This window comes from Alexandromys fortis, unplaced genomic scaffold, assembly GCF_014885135.2.
Source record: "Alexandromys fortis isolate MF-2015 unplaced genomic scaffold, M_Fortis_MF-2015_v1.1 scaffold_2_1_26212458, whole genome shotgun sequence".
NCBI lineage: Eukaryota > Metazoa > Chordata > Mammalia > Rodentia > Cricetidae > Alexandromys > Alexandromys fortis.
The window spans coordinates 24,830,700-24,848,496 of record NW_026067930.1 but is presented as its reverse complement, the minus strand read 5'-3'; the positions used below and the strand labels follow the sequence as shown (position 1 = coordinate 24,848,496).

General features: G+C 41.6%; 2 protein-coding genes across 2 annotated transcripts in view; one reads left to right on the top strand and one right to left on the bottom strand.

The window, feature by feature from the left end:
- Positions 1-7,121, bottom strand: part of Gpr63 (G protein-coupled receptor 63) — a 44,463-nt gene extending 37,342 nt beyond the window's left edge. The window contains exon 1 of the mRNA XM_050144959.1: positions 6,894-7,121. The gene's annotated coding sequence lies outside the window, so the exon portion shown is untranslated. The remainder of the gene's footprint in view (positions 1-6,893) is intronic.
- Positions 7,122-16,489: 9,368 nt separating this feature from the next.
- On the top strand, positions 16,490-16,909 carry LOC126503352 (40S ribosomal protein S23-like). The gene has a single exon (XM_050144967.1). It carries the CDS (start codon positions 16,490-16,492, stop codon positions 16,907-16,909), a length of 420 nt encoding a protein of 139 aa, XP_050000924.1.
- Positions 16,910-17,797: the final 888 nt, after the last annotated feature.

Below are 17,797 nucleotides of genomic sequence, written 5' to 3'. Positions count from 1 at the left end.
CACAATTCCACAATAGAGAACAAAGACACTAGTCATCACAGATGAATAAAAATGAAGTTTCATAATAAAATTATCTGGGTCATCACAAAAAGAATACAGAGCTTCCAGTCAGTGCCTTAAGCTCATTTGGTAAACAGAAAATTAAAAATGAAAGGGGGGGGGGGGGCAATCTAGCCAAAAAGAAAAGTTAAGACAGGAAAGAAGATGCACAAAAGACAGGAGAAATACATAACTATAGATCATAATTAAATCTAAATATAACAATCTTCACTCCAAATACAAAAGACTAAATGTTCCAGTTGAAAGCAGACTCAGATATATCTTATTAACAAGAGACACATCCAAAACCATAATGACATTCATCCAGCTTCAATTGCAGAAAGAAGTAGCATATAGAAGCAAACACAATCTATAGGGGACAATGTATTGCTTCATTAATATCAAAGGAAAAGATTTTAAGTCAAATAACAGTACCAGAGATAAAGTCATCACATATGACAGAAAGGTTTAATTTGCCATAAAAAGTTCTTAAAATTTGAAATTGTGTTTACAAAAGTCCTCAAAAAGCAAAACATTAATTACCCAGATGAAAATGATAGATCCATAAATAAAATCTCATCAGTTGAGTGACTAAGCAGAAAACTTAATAAACGTAAAGAGCTGACCCAGTTAGAAACAGAAGACTATAGATTACATGAGTGACATGGGAACCTTTATTAAAGCGGAGCGCCTGCTGGAACCCACAACACTAACAAGCATCAAAGAACTAGTACAATACAGAACAATTTTTCTGAGCACATCTCAAACAGAAATGAACAAGAACAGCAATATGTATTCAGAACCTCCGTCTTAAGGACTTGAATCAAAACAAATACTAACAGGGCCAGAAAGATCACTTGGCAGTTGAGAGCAATAGGTGATCACCCAGAGGACCTAGGTTTGAGTCCCAGCACCCACATGGCAGCTCATAAGCATCTAGAACTCCAGTCCCAAGGAACGTGATGCACCTTCTTGCCTCCACTGGCACGGCACACACGGTACACAGATGCAGACCCGCAATACAACCATACACGTAAAATAATCAATTGGTTCATTAAAAAGACACCATAGAAAATACTTAGAGCTGCATGATTTTTTTTTAGATATTCCGATAAAGAGCTATATGGGGATATGTGGGAAATCTAAAGTCTTTAAATAAAGCACAAACCGAAGCACCCAACCCAAGAAGAGATCAGAATAGGGTGAAATATATCTAAACACCGTTTAAGGAAATAAATATGTAAAAAGTAAGTCGCAAGTAACTATATCACAGAGTTGAGAGACATTATATATTATAATATTTAAAAAGGAAAAGGAAGAAAGAGAAGCCCAGATTAGCAGTAATGGAAGAGAAACAATGAAAGGCTCCACAGACGGCCAGAAATTTATTTTATGATATGACAAAACATTTAATTTTATCTTTTTAAACACAGTAATATTGACAAGCACCTCCTTATAAACAAATAAATTGTTTTAAAAAATACAAAAAAATCACAAGAATAAACTTTCGCAAGAATCTCCAAATCATAAAAGTGAAAAATGCACACAAGATACACATTCATGTAGTTAAACTAACATAAAGTGCCAAATAAACAAAAATAAGAAATGAACTATTTTAGGATGAAGCAGTAGGAAAAAGAAACAAAACCATAAATAATGCTCTTTCTAGAAAAAATAAAAAAAGAACCTGTTCAGTTTGCCTATGTCTATTACATTCATGCAAACATACGAAGACACTACAGTAGTTTGGATATGAAGTGCTGCCCCCAACATTCCTATGTTACAGGCTGGTTACCAGCTACTACATCTGGTCTCTCTCATCATTCAGACAGAGTAGATCTTAAAAGCCATTACCTAATCAATGGATAAGCTCACTGATGCAGTCACATCTTTACGCCCATACTGGGGTACTGAAAACTCTGAAGATGAGACTTACTTGGAAGAAGCAAGTCACTGAGATAAAGTTCTTGAGGATAGTATCTTTTTGCTGGGTTTTCTCTGTCTCTCTCTCTCTGCTTCCTGGCTTCCACGGGGTAACGGCTGCCCCTTCCTCCAAAGGTTCATTAGACCATGAGGTTCCCCTCCCTTTAGGCTTAATGCAATAGAGACAGTGACCTTGGACTAGAACTCCTGAAACCATGAACAAAAAAAAACCCTTTCCTTCCGTTAAGCCATTTTTATTAGATCTTTGTCACAGCAACAAAAAGTCTTACTAATCCAAACACAGTTCTTCATGATATTAAAGAAAGAGGGAAACAATATTCAACAAAGCAATTTCTTAAAAAAGCAAAATGAACAAACAAACAAAATACCTTGTTTTTAAGTACAAAGCCATGGAAAAACACCAGCTTAGAAGAAAACAGTAAACTAAGTTTGACTGTTTGACTTAGACAAAGGAAGAACCACCTGCTGTAAGGTGGAAGAAAAACAACTGGTCCAGAAAATGATAAGGGATGCTGCTCACCTTCCACAGCTGATGCTAAATTCTAAAACTAAGGGATAAGCATGGAAAGTTCAGCAATGATGGCCCCCTTAGAGTCACGTTGGATGATTAAAGAAACTTCAGTTCTGAGCGTGAGGCAGGAACTCACTCATGTTCTTTTCCTGCCCATGCCCATTTTGCATCTCTTGTTCTGTTACTGAAATAAACATATTTTAAAAGATAAATAACCAATATGACACTTATCTAGTTTTCAAAGATAATATTTGGCCAAGTTATAGTTTAATGTTATTGACAGAGCGAAGAAGGATCAATGTAATCATGGATAAAATATAGGTCCACACGTGCAGGCACAACTCAAAGCTAAGTCCCGTGCATCTAAATCTTACAAACTTACAATCAAAGTTATGAGCCCAAGTGCTGGTTATCAGAGGAAAAAGAAACAATCTTTAAGTTTTAAACATGACCACATAATAAGCAATGTTCACTTAATCTCAGAGCAGTTATGTGTGCCTCAGAGTGTGTAAACCTACGGTAGCCAAGCAAGAATGAAGTAAAGGTGACTGAAGTTGATGAGAGGAAATCATTCTTGCTGCACACTATCAACTGCTGTATTTCCTTTGAAGATAACATTTTACAGCTGTGACGAACACTAACAGATGGTCTGGGGATTAGGACTAACACATCATGAAAGAATTGGACAATGCAAAGAAACAACGAACTGAAAACTCAGGACTGGACTCTCACTAGTAAGATTTTAGATGGCGTTTGAGTTTGTGTGGGTTTAATCAAAATGGAGCAAGCAGAATGCTCCCCTACTTGCCTGGGTGAAAATGTAGACAAGCTAAAATGATGGAAAGAATGGTTTATATTATACACATACAGGCAAACATTTACCTCTGGAAGGTAGTGGATACCATGACCCTCCCAACCTTGAACCTCTTTGTACCTGCATCCTTCCAGGGATGCCACAGGAGAGCAAAGAACTGCAGCAGACACCTGCAGCCTGGACGCCGAACCAAATAAATATCTAGCACACAAGTTGATTGATTCTCACATCATTGCCAGTCAAAACCCATCATCCAAACTGTAGGCATTTTTAAATCCCTGTTGATGATCTTTCTCTAAAATCTCCCAAGCTTCTTTTCTTTTCCTTTAAGAAAGTAGGACACGATGGGGGTGTCTCCATTCAGGAGGTCACCACCACCATGCAGAATGATGTCGGCCTCTTCCAATCTCCTTCCCAACGTGGATTTCTCCCAGTGCTTTAGATACAGACTGAGCTCATCTGGTCAAGTAAAAAGTTAGCTAATAACCTTTGGTCAAAACTCCCCAAACAGTATGTAAAACAAGCAATAAAAGAATAAGAAGAGTTTCAACTGGAAATTAGTTACGAATCAATCAGCAATGTTTGATACAGGATCTGGCTGGTTACCTTCTTAATCTCAGCTGGGCCTATTAATTTCAATAGGTGACCAGCAGTTACCCTCTTAATGGCAAACACACACACTCCTCCCCAAACCCATGGAGCTATATTAAAATCTTTCCTAAGTGCTCCTTACATTTGCAATGATCATGAACTTTCCAGTGTACTAGAGTTTCATTCTTTAGTTTCCTAAACCTTCTGTGACAGAAATGCACAGAAATTACATTCTTCAGCTTTGTCTTCATCGATCTGTGTAGAGGCAAAGGCATTTGATCCTATGTGCCAAGCTCAAAGACAGAAGCAGCCTGCTGTCAACTTGAGAAACCATATTTTTTTTATTTTTTTTTTACAATCATGACATGCCGCCTTAAGCCGACTAAACACTAAAGCATGCTGGGCTGCCCACACTGCGAATTATGTGGAATGTTCCCCATGTTTTGTGGTTGCAAAAGTATTGGGTTTGTGCATCATCCAGTTCAAATCAAAGACACATCTGACCTTAAAACCGAGATTTCCCAAGCAACTTAAACGGTAACTGACCAAGAGCCCGTCAGCGTCAAACAGCTGTGAACCTTCCTAAGCAAACGTTTCAAATGTGAGTTTCTTAAGGTAAAGAGACATAATGTAAATTTTGTGGAACTTTTAAATGTATCTCAAGAAAACACTAAGAACTCACACTACTCTTGCTTGTCAAAAGCAGAGGAAGGGGAGGTTATGATGAATGTCACTTGCAACAATGTAAACAACATTTACAAAGGGATTTCCCAAGTCCCTAGCAAATTAAGGCAAAAATAAAAACCCTCTAATGGGTTATTGCTTCCACCTCTAATGTTGATGCAGATGCTGAAATTCTGAAGCATCAGTTCTGGAAAGTGATTTCTAGAAGTTCTCCAAAGGAGCAAGATTTTGTTACCCTTAAACGTGACCACAGCATTGTATTATGGGTACAGTCTGCCCAACCATCTGTGGGCCACTGTCAAATCAAACAGCAAAGACCATCAACATTTAAGATGCTTTCACAAAAGGGGAACACAGAACGCCTCCCTCTGAGGTCAGCTTTCTAAGTTCCCAGTTTTTGAAGCATCACCAGTGGTCATTTCTGATGTGCTTTAATAAAACAACAAAAACAAAACTAAACACCATCTTGACAAACTAAGTTGTATCTAGAAATTACCTACCTACTAATGGCAAATTTTTGAAGCAGAGAAATGCCTGATTCAATCACTCAGTGGTGGGATCATGTTAATAGATAAATGTGTGTTTAAGATCACTGATATAGGGCATGCTGGTCCAAGCATAAGAGTTCAGGTAAGTGCTAGAAACCAGTATTCTTTGGCTAAAATGGTCAAAGCTAACACACCCTGAAAGAACTATTTTTGGCTTCTAATCAATTAGATCTACTGATCTTAGTGAGCGTGCATCATTGCGACCCTCCCTTCCCTGTGACCAGACGACAGAGATAGATGACAGATTGATGTGTCTGACATCATTATAACACCTACATAAATCCCTATGGATACACATGTGTACAGAGAAAGGGTCTCAAAAAGAATCCTCATAAAATGTATGTCTCAAGTCAAATACACCTATACAATTCTCAAAGCAGTCACAATAGTAAGTTTAATTCTAGGGACTCAGTCACAGCCATCTTTAATATCAATTCTTACCATCTTGCCTAGAGTCCAACCAAATAAAGGGACAATTGTGGCCAGAGTTAAAGTTTTAAGGGTGTGACTTCTGAGTAAATTTTTCTCTAAGAATGTTGACTGAAAATTACCATAAAACACTTAAAATATTGTGTTACGTTTCAGTTCCGGTATATATAACAGCAAAGTCACATCCAAGACAAAAATCAATGTTCCCATTTTTTGTCAAATATTCATGGCTATTTCTGTCATTTCAAAACTTCCATGCTGCGATAAGGCACTTCCTCCGCTATGGTGACTACATGAGTAGCAAGTATCTTTCCTCCACAAAACTGTCTAGGAAATGCATGTCTATGAAGTTACTTTAAACGCTTCAGGATACTTTCTGGAAGGGCCGGCGTTTTATTTTTATTGTTCAAAGTGAATTAGGGGATGTAGTCGCTGTGTCACCAAATTGTGGGCTAGGTGGTACCATGCGACACAGCTCACAACTCTGTCAGCACTTTTGATTTTCCCCGGACATCATCAGCTCACCTCAGTAACTGGAGAACACAGCACACAGCAGGGTAGCCAGGCCAGAAGGTGAGCATGTGGGGCTTCCTTCACATACGGGACACGTGGAGAAAGACCGTGCGTGTAATAAATGAACTTTCTAACAGATTTTATCAAATGGCTACTTACCTCCTCCATGGGCAAAACTGTCTGAAGTAAAGTCATATTAGACAATAAAACCGGGCTTTGTTTGCCATTCTTAGAAACATTACTCCTAAAAATCCTTAAGAAGTTGGAGCATTCTTAATCAAAGACTTGATGAAAAGCCAACTTGTCGATAAACAAAGAAAATCCAGTTTTTAAAAGATACCGGTAAACCTCACCCCCCACCTCACCGAAGAAAAGTGTACCCTAAGGCGGATGCCCGTATTTCCTAAGTATTCTAGACTGTCTAAATATTTCATCAAAGACTAAATGATCAATTTGAAAATTGAGCCAGCCCTGGGGAAGATTTCTCATAAAGCTGTGCTGCTGAGCTGTTTAAAGCACGCCAGCGAACATGCTGAGTCTTAGCCCAGAACCGAGAGCCCAGAGCGGGAAAGTTCCCGAGGGTCCCAGCCCTCCGCGAGGCTGTGCTCGGCGGGGCCCCGGCGGGAGCACCCGGCATCAAGGAGGCCCGGAGCAGCGCCGAGCATCGGGCCGCCCCCGGCAAGCCGCGGCCCCGCCGGGAGCCTCTCCGGGGCGCTGGCTGCCGAGTCAACCGGGTGCAGTCGCGGGGACCCGGGAGAGCCGCGCTCCGCGCCACCGGTCCACCCGCTCTCCCGCCCGCCCACCCGGGACGCGCTCGCACCTCGCACAAAAGGCGCCGCGGCGGGAGCGCAGGGAGATACCGGCCGCAGCCTCCTGGAACTTAGCGGACATCGCAGCGCAGCTCCGCGGCTCCGAGCCCCTGGCGCAGGAGGAGGCCGAGGCGGCGGCGGAGAGTCGGGGCATCGCCCGGCAGTGCCTCCGCCTTGCCGGCTGCCGACGGCTCCCGCCCCCGGGTACCCAGCGCTTGCTCTTAAAGGCGCCCGCTGCCGGTTAGGCCGCGAGGTAAGGGAGCAGAGAGGAGTGGGGAGGAGGCAAGGAAAGGGGGAGGGGGCAGCACAGACGGGATCCCGGGAGGCCAGAGCAATCTAACCTCAGACTCCTCCGGCTCCAGGATCCCAGACCACCTCCCTCTATGCTCCTGGGCAAGAGTTATTTAAAGGAGTAAGTGCTCAGAGCCTACATGGAGGGCGCCTAGCCTCTACTTGCCCGCCTAGGGAACCCCGCTTTTGCTTGAGCTGCCAATCAATACTCTGTTAAGGGCTTGACCAAACACTCCATCTCTGGGTCACATTTGCCAATTAAAAATCATGGCTCTGTGGGACTATTTTCCTCCACTGCGTCTACAGTCTTCCTGATGCTGCTTCTTCATCTCCAACATTATGATGAGCGTCTCAACCTGGAGCACTTCAAACTGAAGACCGGCTTGGACCTGGACCGCTGAAGGAAGGAGTCTTGGCAAACATGCCTTACTTTGACCCATGCTCTGTTCTTTCCACAGCCACTTGCCAGGTGGCCTCCAACTGCAATGGCAGAACCACTGGCTTTCATGATCAACTAGCCTTTCCTTTAGAGGAAATATTTCATCTTCAAATCTCAAAAATGGTGCTTTTGATATGTGGCGTCCACGTGAGAGATGAAACTGATTTCCTAACCATCGTCAACATTTTTGGCGAGAGGCTCAGTGGAGGGCTCTGAACACTCAGGATGTCAGCATTAGCCCTGACCACACAGCAGACCAGCATGCGGGACCATTCATAGAAAGCTGCTCTCCCGCCTCTTGATTCTCACTCCTGTGAGACCACTCCGAGGTGGGCAATAACTGTGAGGTAATTAGGGGTTATGATACAACATGGGCTTCAAAGCATCAGTCCCAGCGAAGGACTCTGAAGAAGTGAGAGACATTTTCTAATTCAAAGGAGCATGTGCCATATAGCCCTGACCTCAATCAACTCAGTTCTTCCCCTCGGGACACTGTAGTGTGTGTGCAAAGACCGTAGGCAAGAGGTGGACGCAGTTTTTGTTACCAGATGGAGAGGACCTAAGCCCCAGGTTTTGTAAACGGCATTGAAGGAGGCTAGCATGCAGCGGGAGTAAAGAGAATACCACCAGAAAATAGACTAGTTGGACCTAATAGCCAGGACTTAACTCACAGTGACTTAAGACCTACGTACAGAGTGGACTTTATTGACTCATATGTTTATAAAGACTAATAAGTGACCTAGTCAAAAAAAAAATCTTTTCAAATTTCCTTTTTTAAACATTTTCCTTCAGCTGTTTCAAGGGTGACTCTAAGACAGTTTCTCTTCTCATCTTGCCCATGTTTTTATTGTACTGGTTCTATTTTTCTAAGCAGGAATGAGAACTGTAACTCCAGATGTACCTCCACCATCCTTAACAGCTGATGCCTCCAACACCACGTGAGCAGGCTGAGGCGCGCTGGACCACTGGGATCCCGTGCTTACCTCTGAACTAGCCATTGGAACCACAAGATGGAACGTACCCTGCCAGGCAGGGGTCGTTTGCCTGTGTCTGAAAATAAACAAAACAAGAACGATGACTATGTCAAGCCGTAGTAAACCAGTTTCCGTGTATACAACCCACATGGACTGAGCTGAGGATAATCCCTAAAGAAAAATTAAAGTGTTGCCAAAGGTTAAGTACATCGACTAGATGAACAGATACCCACTGCAATGCTCTTTGTGCAGCACCTGCATGTACCACCACAGGTACAGATTGCCCACATGTGTCCTTTACCAATACTCTTAAGATTGGAAGAACAAGAATATTTATGGTCCTGGAGGCACAAGTTTCTGAACTGGGTAGCTGTGTCCTCAGTAGCCACTGGAAACATCCTCAGTGATGTGTAACCAACTGTGGACAAACTTTATCTGATGCGTCTTATTTGGTTATTTTTTTCCCTAACCTATGGTCTCTTTGCCAACATTCATCCCAACCTATATTAATTGCTAGGCCTTGTATTTTTATGTCATCGATTCTACTACACAGCAGTCTATAGAAATTCTTTGCAAGTTCGTAGTCATTAACTGGAAAGAATAAAGTCCACGAATAACCACATTTTCAGTGTCCCAAGGACACAGGGCCCAACTTCATTTTTATGCTTTAATAACTATTCCATCTTTTCAGGGCTAGAATGGAGGAGTTGACGCTTTCCTACCCCAAATGCCTGCTTCCAGTTTGGGGAGATGGTGGGAAGAAGTGATTGCCACACAAGCCTGCTGACCTCCGTTTGGTCCCCAGGGCTGATGGTAGAGCCAACTCCCAGGAAATTGTTCTCTGTCCATCATACAGATGTCACAGCACGAATGAACCCACACTCATTCACACACAGAACGTCATAAAACTAAGGTGTCAGCTTCCACTTGTTTCTTTCCACACACAAAACTTTCTATTCTTCACAGACCTAAACCATTTCTCTTTTTATTTGTAAATATTATAAAATTCTTTACACATCACATCTATAAATCTAGAAGGTACTTTAGCGTAACCAAAAACTTCCCTTTCACTTAAGAAATAAAAAAATATCTCAACAGCTGGCTTGTTTGGGGCCACACAACTGTTCTTGATATCAGTTGTGCCTTCCTTCTAAATGTCAAGAAGCAGTCATGTAAATTGTGATCACAGTCCTAACGAAATTAAATTTCATTAAGGAGACATCACCCTCCAAGGCATAAACCAATTACCGGGCATTACAATGTATCATGTAATTTGATGTAAAAACCAACGATGAGGGAGGCAAGATGGCTCCACCAGCAAAGCTCTTGCCGTGCATACAGGCTCATCAGCACCCACGTAAAAGCCAGGCATGGCAGGATGAGCCTAGAATTCCAGCCTGGAAAGCAGAGATGGGAGGACCCCTGGAACTTGCCAGTCAGCCACTCTAAATGGAGCAGGGAGCTCCAGGTTCAGTAGGACAGCCTATCTCAGCAATAAGGTGAAGAATGATGAAGGCCTTCCTACATGGCTCTACATCCATAGACATCCACATGTGTGCACACACTCAGACACATTCACACGTGTGTAATAAGGTCCATGTGATAAGAATAAGTATTCAAATAAGCACTATAGGTGGGAATCATCTTGGAAATGCTTTTTGTTTGGTTGGTTCTCTCTCTCTCTCTCTCTCTCTCTCTCTCTCTCTCTCTCTCTCTCTTATCAAGGAAGCAATTTGGTGGCCTTTAAAGACTTACAAAGGCAAAGGGAGAGGCCTAAATAAGAGAATAAAATGAGAAGATCTTGATGGAAAAAAAATATTGCAATTTGTTGGAGTAGAAAAGAGCCCTGGGTTTTCCTGGCTTAGGAAAATGTCTCTAATAGTCCTGAAATAGTTTCACTGGAGATAAACCACTGTCATTTTCCCTTTGTGTTGGGGCAGAACACAGACTGGTAATCTCACCTAGTATATTGTATGTGCTTAGCAGGTGCTCTGGTAATCTCACCTAGTATATTGTATGTGCTTAGCAGGTGCTCTGGTAATCTCACCTAGTATATTGTCCAGGTGCTCTACCACAAGAGAGGACCCTTAGAGTCCACTATTATTGCTTTAGACAAAATAAAAACCTATATGCTATTTTTAAATATCTATCTCTAATCATCTATCTGTATATATATTTATTTTTAATTTTTTTTCTGAGACAGGGTCTCTCCTTGTAGCACTGGTTGTCCTGGAACTCACTCTGTAGACCATGCTAGCCTTGAACTCAGAGACATCCACCTTCCTCTGCCTCCCTAGTGCTGGGATTAAAGACATGCCCCACCATAGCCTGCCTATTTATTATTTTTTAAAAAATATTATTTGTTAGTATTTTCTATAATGTATGTTTGGGATTATGTAAATTCTGTCTTATTTTCAGTCATGTTAGAAATAAATTCAAAACCCTTGTCTCTGAAACCAAATATATGAAACAAATTTTGTGGCAAGATATTAAGCAAATAGGGCCTTTCCGGGAATCAGTTTCTCACTGGGTACGGGAGCAGCACATAGCTGTTATCCTGGCAATCAGAAGACTGATGCAGAAGGATCATGAGTTCTAGGACAGCCCCTGTCTTAAAGGAAGAAAAAGAAAATCTCCATATGTGCATTTACAGCGTAGCCAGGTACACATGGTAAGGCCTATATATGGTTGTTCTAAATATGAGCTAAATTGAGAATTTTCAACACTGCCTATGCATTGGAATCACCTGAAACCTTATTAAAATAAGCACCTGGGGCCCACCTTCAGTGATGCTGGACAGAGGTAAAGCAGAAGCTCCCTGGAGATTCAGATTCTAGCGTGGCTGAGCCCCCAGGATGTTCACACGGCAGAACTCACCTGGAACTGAGGAGCGTGATGTGTGTGCTCCTTCTTCCTTACCCAAGTCTTGACTGATCTCTCTCTTTCTGAGCCAGTGCATGGCAGGCAGGTGGTAGACGTTTAACTGCCTTCTGCTCTTCATTGCCCCGGAAACATCCTCAACTGGGGTTCAAACTGCATGTGCTTTAGCTCAGCCGGGAACACAGCATGAGTCCTAATCAAAATCTCATCTGTGTTTTCCACGTGGACTATAAGAATCTCGGGAGGAGTTAATAGGGGAGGAAAAGACCACCAAAAGTTCCTCGGGAAGAGAAGAAAACCTAAAACAAGTGGTCTTGGAAATCCATGCTCTGGAAAGAAAAAAAAAATCACTCATTAACTTTGAGCTATTTAGATCCTGACTATAAATATAATGTTCATACATACATACAGCCCCTTCTAAATATAGCCCTGGCACGCTTTTCTGCCATTTTTTTTATCCATTAATTCCTCTGAAGTGTGCACACCCGCATCAGTTATTTCTCTGTTGCTGGGATTAAACACCACAACCAGAAACAATTTAAGAAGCAATGTTTATTTTGGATTCAAAGGGAGAGTCCATGCTGCTGCAGCAAGCTGAGAGTTCACACCTCAACTGCAGAGCAGAAACAGAGAGGGTAAACTGGATGTGGGCTGAGTCCTCCTTCCACAAAGGTTGTACCTCCTAACAGTTTCTTAACCTCCCCATACAGCGCTAGAGCGAGGTATTCAAATACATGAGCTTATGAGGGGCTGTGAACCTGCTCCAGCCAGGTGGGCCAAATCTCCACAGACTGAAGCAAATGCCAAAGATCTGAGTGAAATAACCAGGGACTCGAGGGTCCTGTGCTCAAAAGTATTTTTTAAACAAAGCACCTCTCATCTTTATTATTAAAGAAATCAAAACATGAGGTGATATTTCCAGTTAGCTTAAGCAAATAGAAGTACGGTGAGGGAATACATCTCATATTATGTTTTGTCATCTAGGCTATGTGGAAAAGAACCAAGAATATTCTGCCCAGGCCTTTGTCTTTCCCACTGAGATAATGTGGATATGGCAGGAAATTCCCTTTATGCCCTTGCTTTCAAGTGCATTCATTTGCCATAGCTTAAGCAATTCTTTCCAGAAAGCCACTTTGTGGGAAGAACATTCTGCACTTAGCCCGATTCATAGTTCACAGTACGTTCACAGCTTCTGACACAGGTTCCCACAAGGGACATTTCTCAGTCAATCCACCACAATGACTAACCCACTTCCCCCTATAAAGACAGTCCCTTTGCATTAGAATAGGAGAAAATCCACCAAATACAATTTATCTAAGATGCCATAATCTAGAATCCCTGGTCATTTTGTCAATGTAAATCCAGGCTGAGTTGATCTTTGGTTCAGGAACAATAATAAATAACAACATAATTTCAAATATTTCTAAAGAGATAATAGCAACTAAAACAAGGGAGAAAACTTAAATTTTTAAGTCCAGTTGATGAACCAGCCTGCCTCCATCTTGGGTTTGAAAGCCATCTTATAGTAAAGACATACTAGGTTCATTCCTGTTTATGATTAACCTGTTTCTCAAGGATTGGCCTATGTCCCACCTGTAACTTTAACTACAGTCTCTACTGCCTATTCCAGAAAATGACAATTATGTTTTTGTCTTTAAAAAGTTATAACTACTTTGTAACCATGGCCATCTTACATCCAACCCTACCTTTGTTCAAAGGATTACTATGACTTCCTTACTATAACCACCTTGTTATGTTCTACTTCTGGAACCCCACCTATTTGCCTGCCAAGTCCACCATTAGGAACCCCCTACACCTGAGCTATAAAAGCCCTTACCTTCCCCACATCCAATTCTGACCTTTTGAACCCCCATCTTAGGGAGAGGCAGCCCGTGTAGTAAAATAAAAAAGCTTGCTTTAATTAAACTGGCTATGAATATTTAGGTTCTTCTTGACACACAAATACATCATTTTTAAATCGTTATCTTCTCTCTTATTGTCTCTAAGTTGTCATACTAATATCAATACCACAAATATAAAACATATTCCAAACTTTAAAATTCTCAGTCTTTAAAAACTCAGTCTCTTTAAAACATCTAAAGTCTCTTAACTGTGGGCTCCTGTAAAACCATAAAAGTTAAATACATTTTTAATCTGTAGGATTCAGTCAGGCATGATAAGCTTAATAGGAACAGACCACCCAAAGGAAGTTCTTAGCTTCCAGCCATTATCACCTGCCAGTGTAGGACTTAGCCATCAATAAGTTTAATGGAGGGAGACCTGAATCTCAGTAGTTTACCCTAAGGCAACACCTGGTTTCAGGAAGGACCAAAAAAAAAAAAAAAAAAAAAAAAAAAAAAAAAAAAAAAAAAAACCAAACAAATTCCTAATGTTCCAACCAATGTAGATAGGATCACCTGCCAGCACACTCTCACCAGGACACTCCAGCAAATGTCAGCCAATTAGGGGTTCTGAACTTTAGAAATCCTTCACCCCCACCTTTACTACTATGAAAACCCAACTCTGACAAAGCTCAGGGCTCTCCAATTATTCCAATACGTTGGACACATGGAGAGACTGAGTTTGCAAACTTGCATAAAATAAAAGCTCTTTGCTTTTACATACGGGAATCGGTCTCCTTGTTGGTTTTTGGGCGACTTCACGGACCTGGGCATAACAAATCCAAGAAAAACCAGGACACAGTCACAATCTGAACAAGCAAGACCAAACTCCAACACTGTAAACAACTCAGTATCCAGTGTCTGGACCTCTCTCTCATTTATCAGGAGAGAGCAGGGCACTGTTATTTCCAGGAATAACCGGTTGGAACCATGTGATGGTATGTCATAGGCTGGAGCAAGAACACAGGAGTGGGGTTTGTTCCATTTGCATTCTCGGGAGCAGCGGAGCAGCAAGGGCCGTCCAGGAGAAGGAACCTTATGAGGTCATATAGAAAAAAAAAAGGAAGTCCAGCCCAGGATGGTTCAGCAGTCAGATAAACAGCAGCCAGTCCTCGCATCCTTGGAAACGCATGAGCTTATCAGTTTCTACGTGCAACAGGCTCTTCTGCACCCAGGGAAGTCTATCTGCTGGGTATGTTGGTGGTGGCCACACAAGGCAGGAGAGTGGCTAAACTCCCGTAGTTCTCAGGATGAGAAAATCCGGGGTTCTAGACATACTTCGACTCCTTCTTAGGTTCAGGCCAGTCCCTCATATTCACAGTCTTCTGGGGGCCAGAGGGCCTTAGAACAGCTCTATTTCTCCAGCTTTGCCATCTAAAGTCCACACCGCAGGTCTTCCAGGCTCAGGCCAGGTCTACTCTACAACTGCTTCGGTCCTTGGTGGTCCTCTCATAGTACGGGTATCTCCAAAATGCTCTGATCTACATAGCAACTGGACAGCACCTTCACTAATGGCTTCTTCCAGGCTTTCTTTAGGAACTTTAGCCCTGCCTTACAGTGCCAAGTTTTCTGACTCCTTCATGCCTTTAAAACAAGTACCACCTGGATGACTCTTACATATGACCAAGTTTGGCTGCTAGCGTGAGATACACCCTTGGCCCCCTCTGGACCCCAGCTTCTGCGCGCTGACCCTGAGATTTCACATCTGTGATGCTGAGCTCTTCTTGATCACTGCTGATTTCTCAGCCCTGGTTGGCCAGCACTGATTGTCACTCACTGTTCTGCATGGAAATGAAAGTCATGATAATCAATAATGAATTGTGTGGGAGGTATAAAAAGGGGCAGTGGTGGATGTAATGAACTAAATTTTCTATCAAATCCGTAAGTAAAATACAAACTCAAAAATTTAAGAAATTAACACATCAGTATTTTATTTTGTAATAAAGATCAAAAGGGAAAAAAGTGAGGCCATTCAAACAGTTGGCATGGCTGAGTTTATGGTGTGGGATAGGTGCAGGACAAACCTGGACTGAGGCTTGACACTTTTCTTCCTAGACCCTTGGCTTTTTGTTTGTTTGTTTCTTCCAATAACTTTGTTTACAATATACCACAATAAAACATTTTAATTACACAAAAATATATAATTATAAAAAACATTTGTGATCAAAGCTTAGAAACAAGATCTTGGGCAGTTAGGAATTATTAGATAACAGGAAGATTCCAGAAGAGAAGAAGCCTCTGATGCTAATCTGATCTTGGCTCTGCCTTCAATGCCCTAAGTTGTTTCCAGTAATTACATTACTGGGTCAGACTGATTCATTCGGAGTTTGAACAGATCACCAGAAAGAGCGTTTCGGTTTTCAGGTTTTGCTGTCATTATCCTAGTGTAGCATGTATGCTTTGATCATAACTATCCTCTTTTCATGAGCACTCCCTTGGGCCCATCAGCCCTTTGCCACTATTTCTGTAACACCTACCTACACAGCTGGATTGGACATTTACTGAAAAGAGTGGCCTTTCCTCACGATCTCCCCCTAATGAAGGGAGAGTGCTCTATTTGTTCCTTCCTATCTCCCAACAAAGCATTTGCTCCTGAGAGTAAAGTCAGAAGGTAGGAGAGCTGGTGAGGCAGAACCTAGCTACACCCCTATTGCTCTTCTGGCTCAAGATGAGAAGGCTTTCATTTTTTTTTTTTTTTTTTTTTTGCAGAACAAGGCCCACCTAATCCAGACCCTTTCTGCTTCCTGCTGAAGCTGTGCACCTTGAACTTTAAAGCTAAAAAAAAAAAAAAAAAACAACATCAACAATAACAAAAAAAAAACCCACCACATTCTACAGGAAGGTGTCCCTTTTGAATTGCAAGTTTTGGAGGATCTTCTTGCTCTGAAATAATTTCCCTGACAGAGAGCAAGGGTATCAGCTTCAGAGGGTGTTCCTGACAGTTTAGATGAATGACTACAGCCAGACACTAGGTGATTCCTTGTTAAGTAAACGAGAACACAGAACAAGTTATTCTACTATATATTAATCAACACCTATTAGTTCCATCAAGCTCTACTTGTGACTCTCCATTTAGAAATACATTTGTATAAAACCTGAAAACAGCCTGTGGCGTCAGCAAGATGGGCAAGTGTCGTGGTCTCCGTACTGCCAGGAAGCTCCGCAGCCACCAACGGGACCAGAAGTGGCATGGCAAACAATACAAGAAAGCCCACTTGGGCACAGCCCTGAAGGCCAATCCTTTTGGAGGTGCCTCTCATGCCAAGGGAATCGTGCTGGAAAAAGTAGGAGTTGAAGCCAAGCAGCCAAAGTCTGCTATCAGGAAGTGTGTCAGAATGCACCTCATTAAGATCACAGCTTTCTTCCCCAATGATGTTTGCTTGAACTTCATTGAGGAAAATGATGAAGTTCTGGTTGCTGGATTTGGTCGAAAGGGTCATGCTGTAGGTGATATTCCTGGAGTCTGCTTTAAGGTTGTTAAAGTAGCCAATGTGTCCTTTTTGGCCCTGTACAAAGGCAAGAAGGAAAGACCAAGATCCTAAATTTTGACGGTGGAAGCACAGTAATAAATTTTCCTATTCTGAGAAAAAAATAAATCTGAAAACAGGATATTGAGACTGTAGATATAGCTCAGTGGGTAGAGAATGTAGCTGGGATATGCGAGGCACTGGGTAGCGGGATGCCAGATCAACTTCTCAAGGAAAATCAGGAGCTTGAGGTTTTTTAATTGGTGTATTCTTCTATCTGTATTCATCTTCAGTAGTCAACTATTACACATGTCTTAGACAATTTATGGGTTATGTTTATCTCTTTATTAGGTATCCCTAAGGGACCTAGGCACAAATAAAACAAGCTATTCTCACCAAGAATTACTCCTGGTAAATTTAACTCAACATTCCTGGATGTTTTGTTGTCTGGTTATTGTTTTCATATTTCTAATCATATTAAAACTTATGATTAAGTGTTCCTGTCTAATATATATTTCTCTTTTTTTATAACCATGTCACTTAACGTACTTTTTCTGATATATTTCTCCCAGTGAAATTTAATTATGTGGGCTCAAGGTTATGGCTTAGAAAAGGCTCATGAGTGACTAACTTCAACCAAACTATTACAGGACTCATAAATCTCTACTGTCTGTGCTAAATAAAACCTTGCGCTGTGAGGGAAAAATTCATTGTGAGATTTTTATTGTTATTCATGCAATTTGTAACTGATTTTTGTCAATTATTCCATGCTTGCCATTGGCAAGTAATAGGAATCTATCATCTTTGAAAATTAAATTACAGTGAGTTTAATTTAACAACAAACATTGATTGAGCACTTTTTTGTATAAAGCCCTGTGCTGAGTAGTGCAAGAGAAAACCAAGGGAGGAAAACAAGATGGCTGCTTTCCAAAGAGCAAGTCGTTCCTCTGCAGTAGTGAAAGC

Coding starts and splice junctions, on each gene's coding strand:
- LOC126503352 (XM_050144967.1), top strand. CDS start 16,490: ATGGGCAAGTGTCGTGGTCTCCGTACTGCCAGGAAGCTCCGCAGCCAC.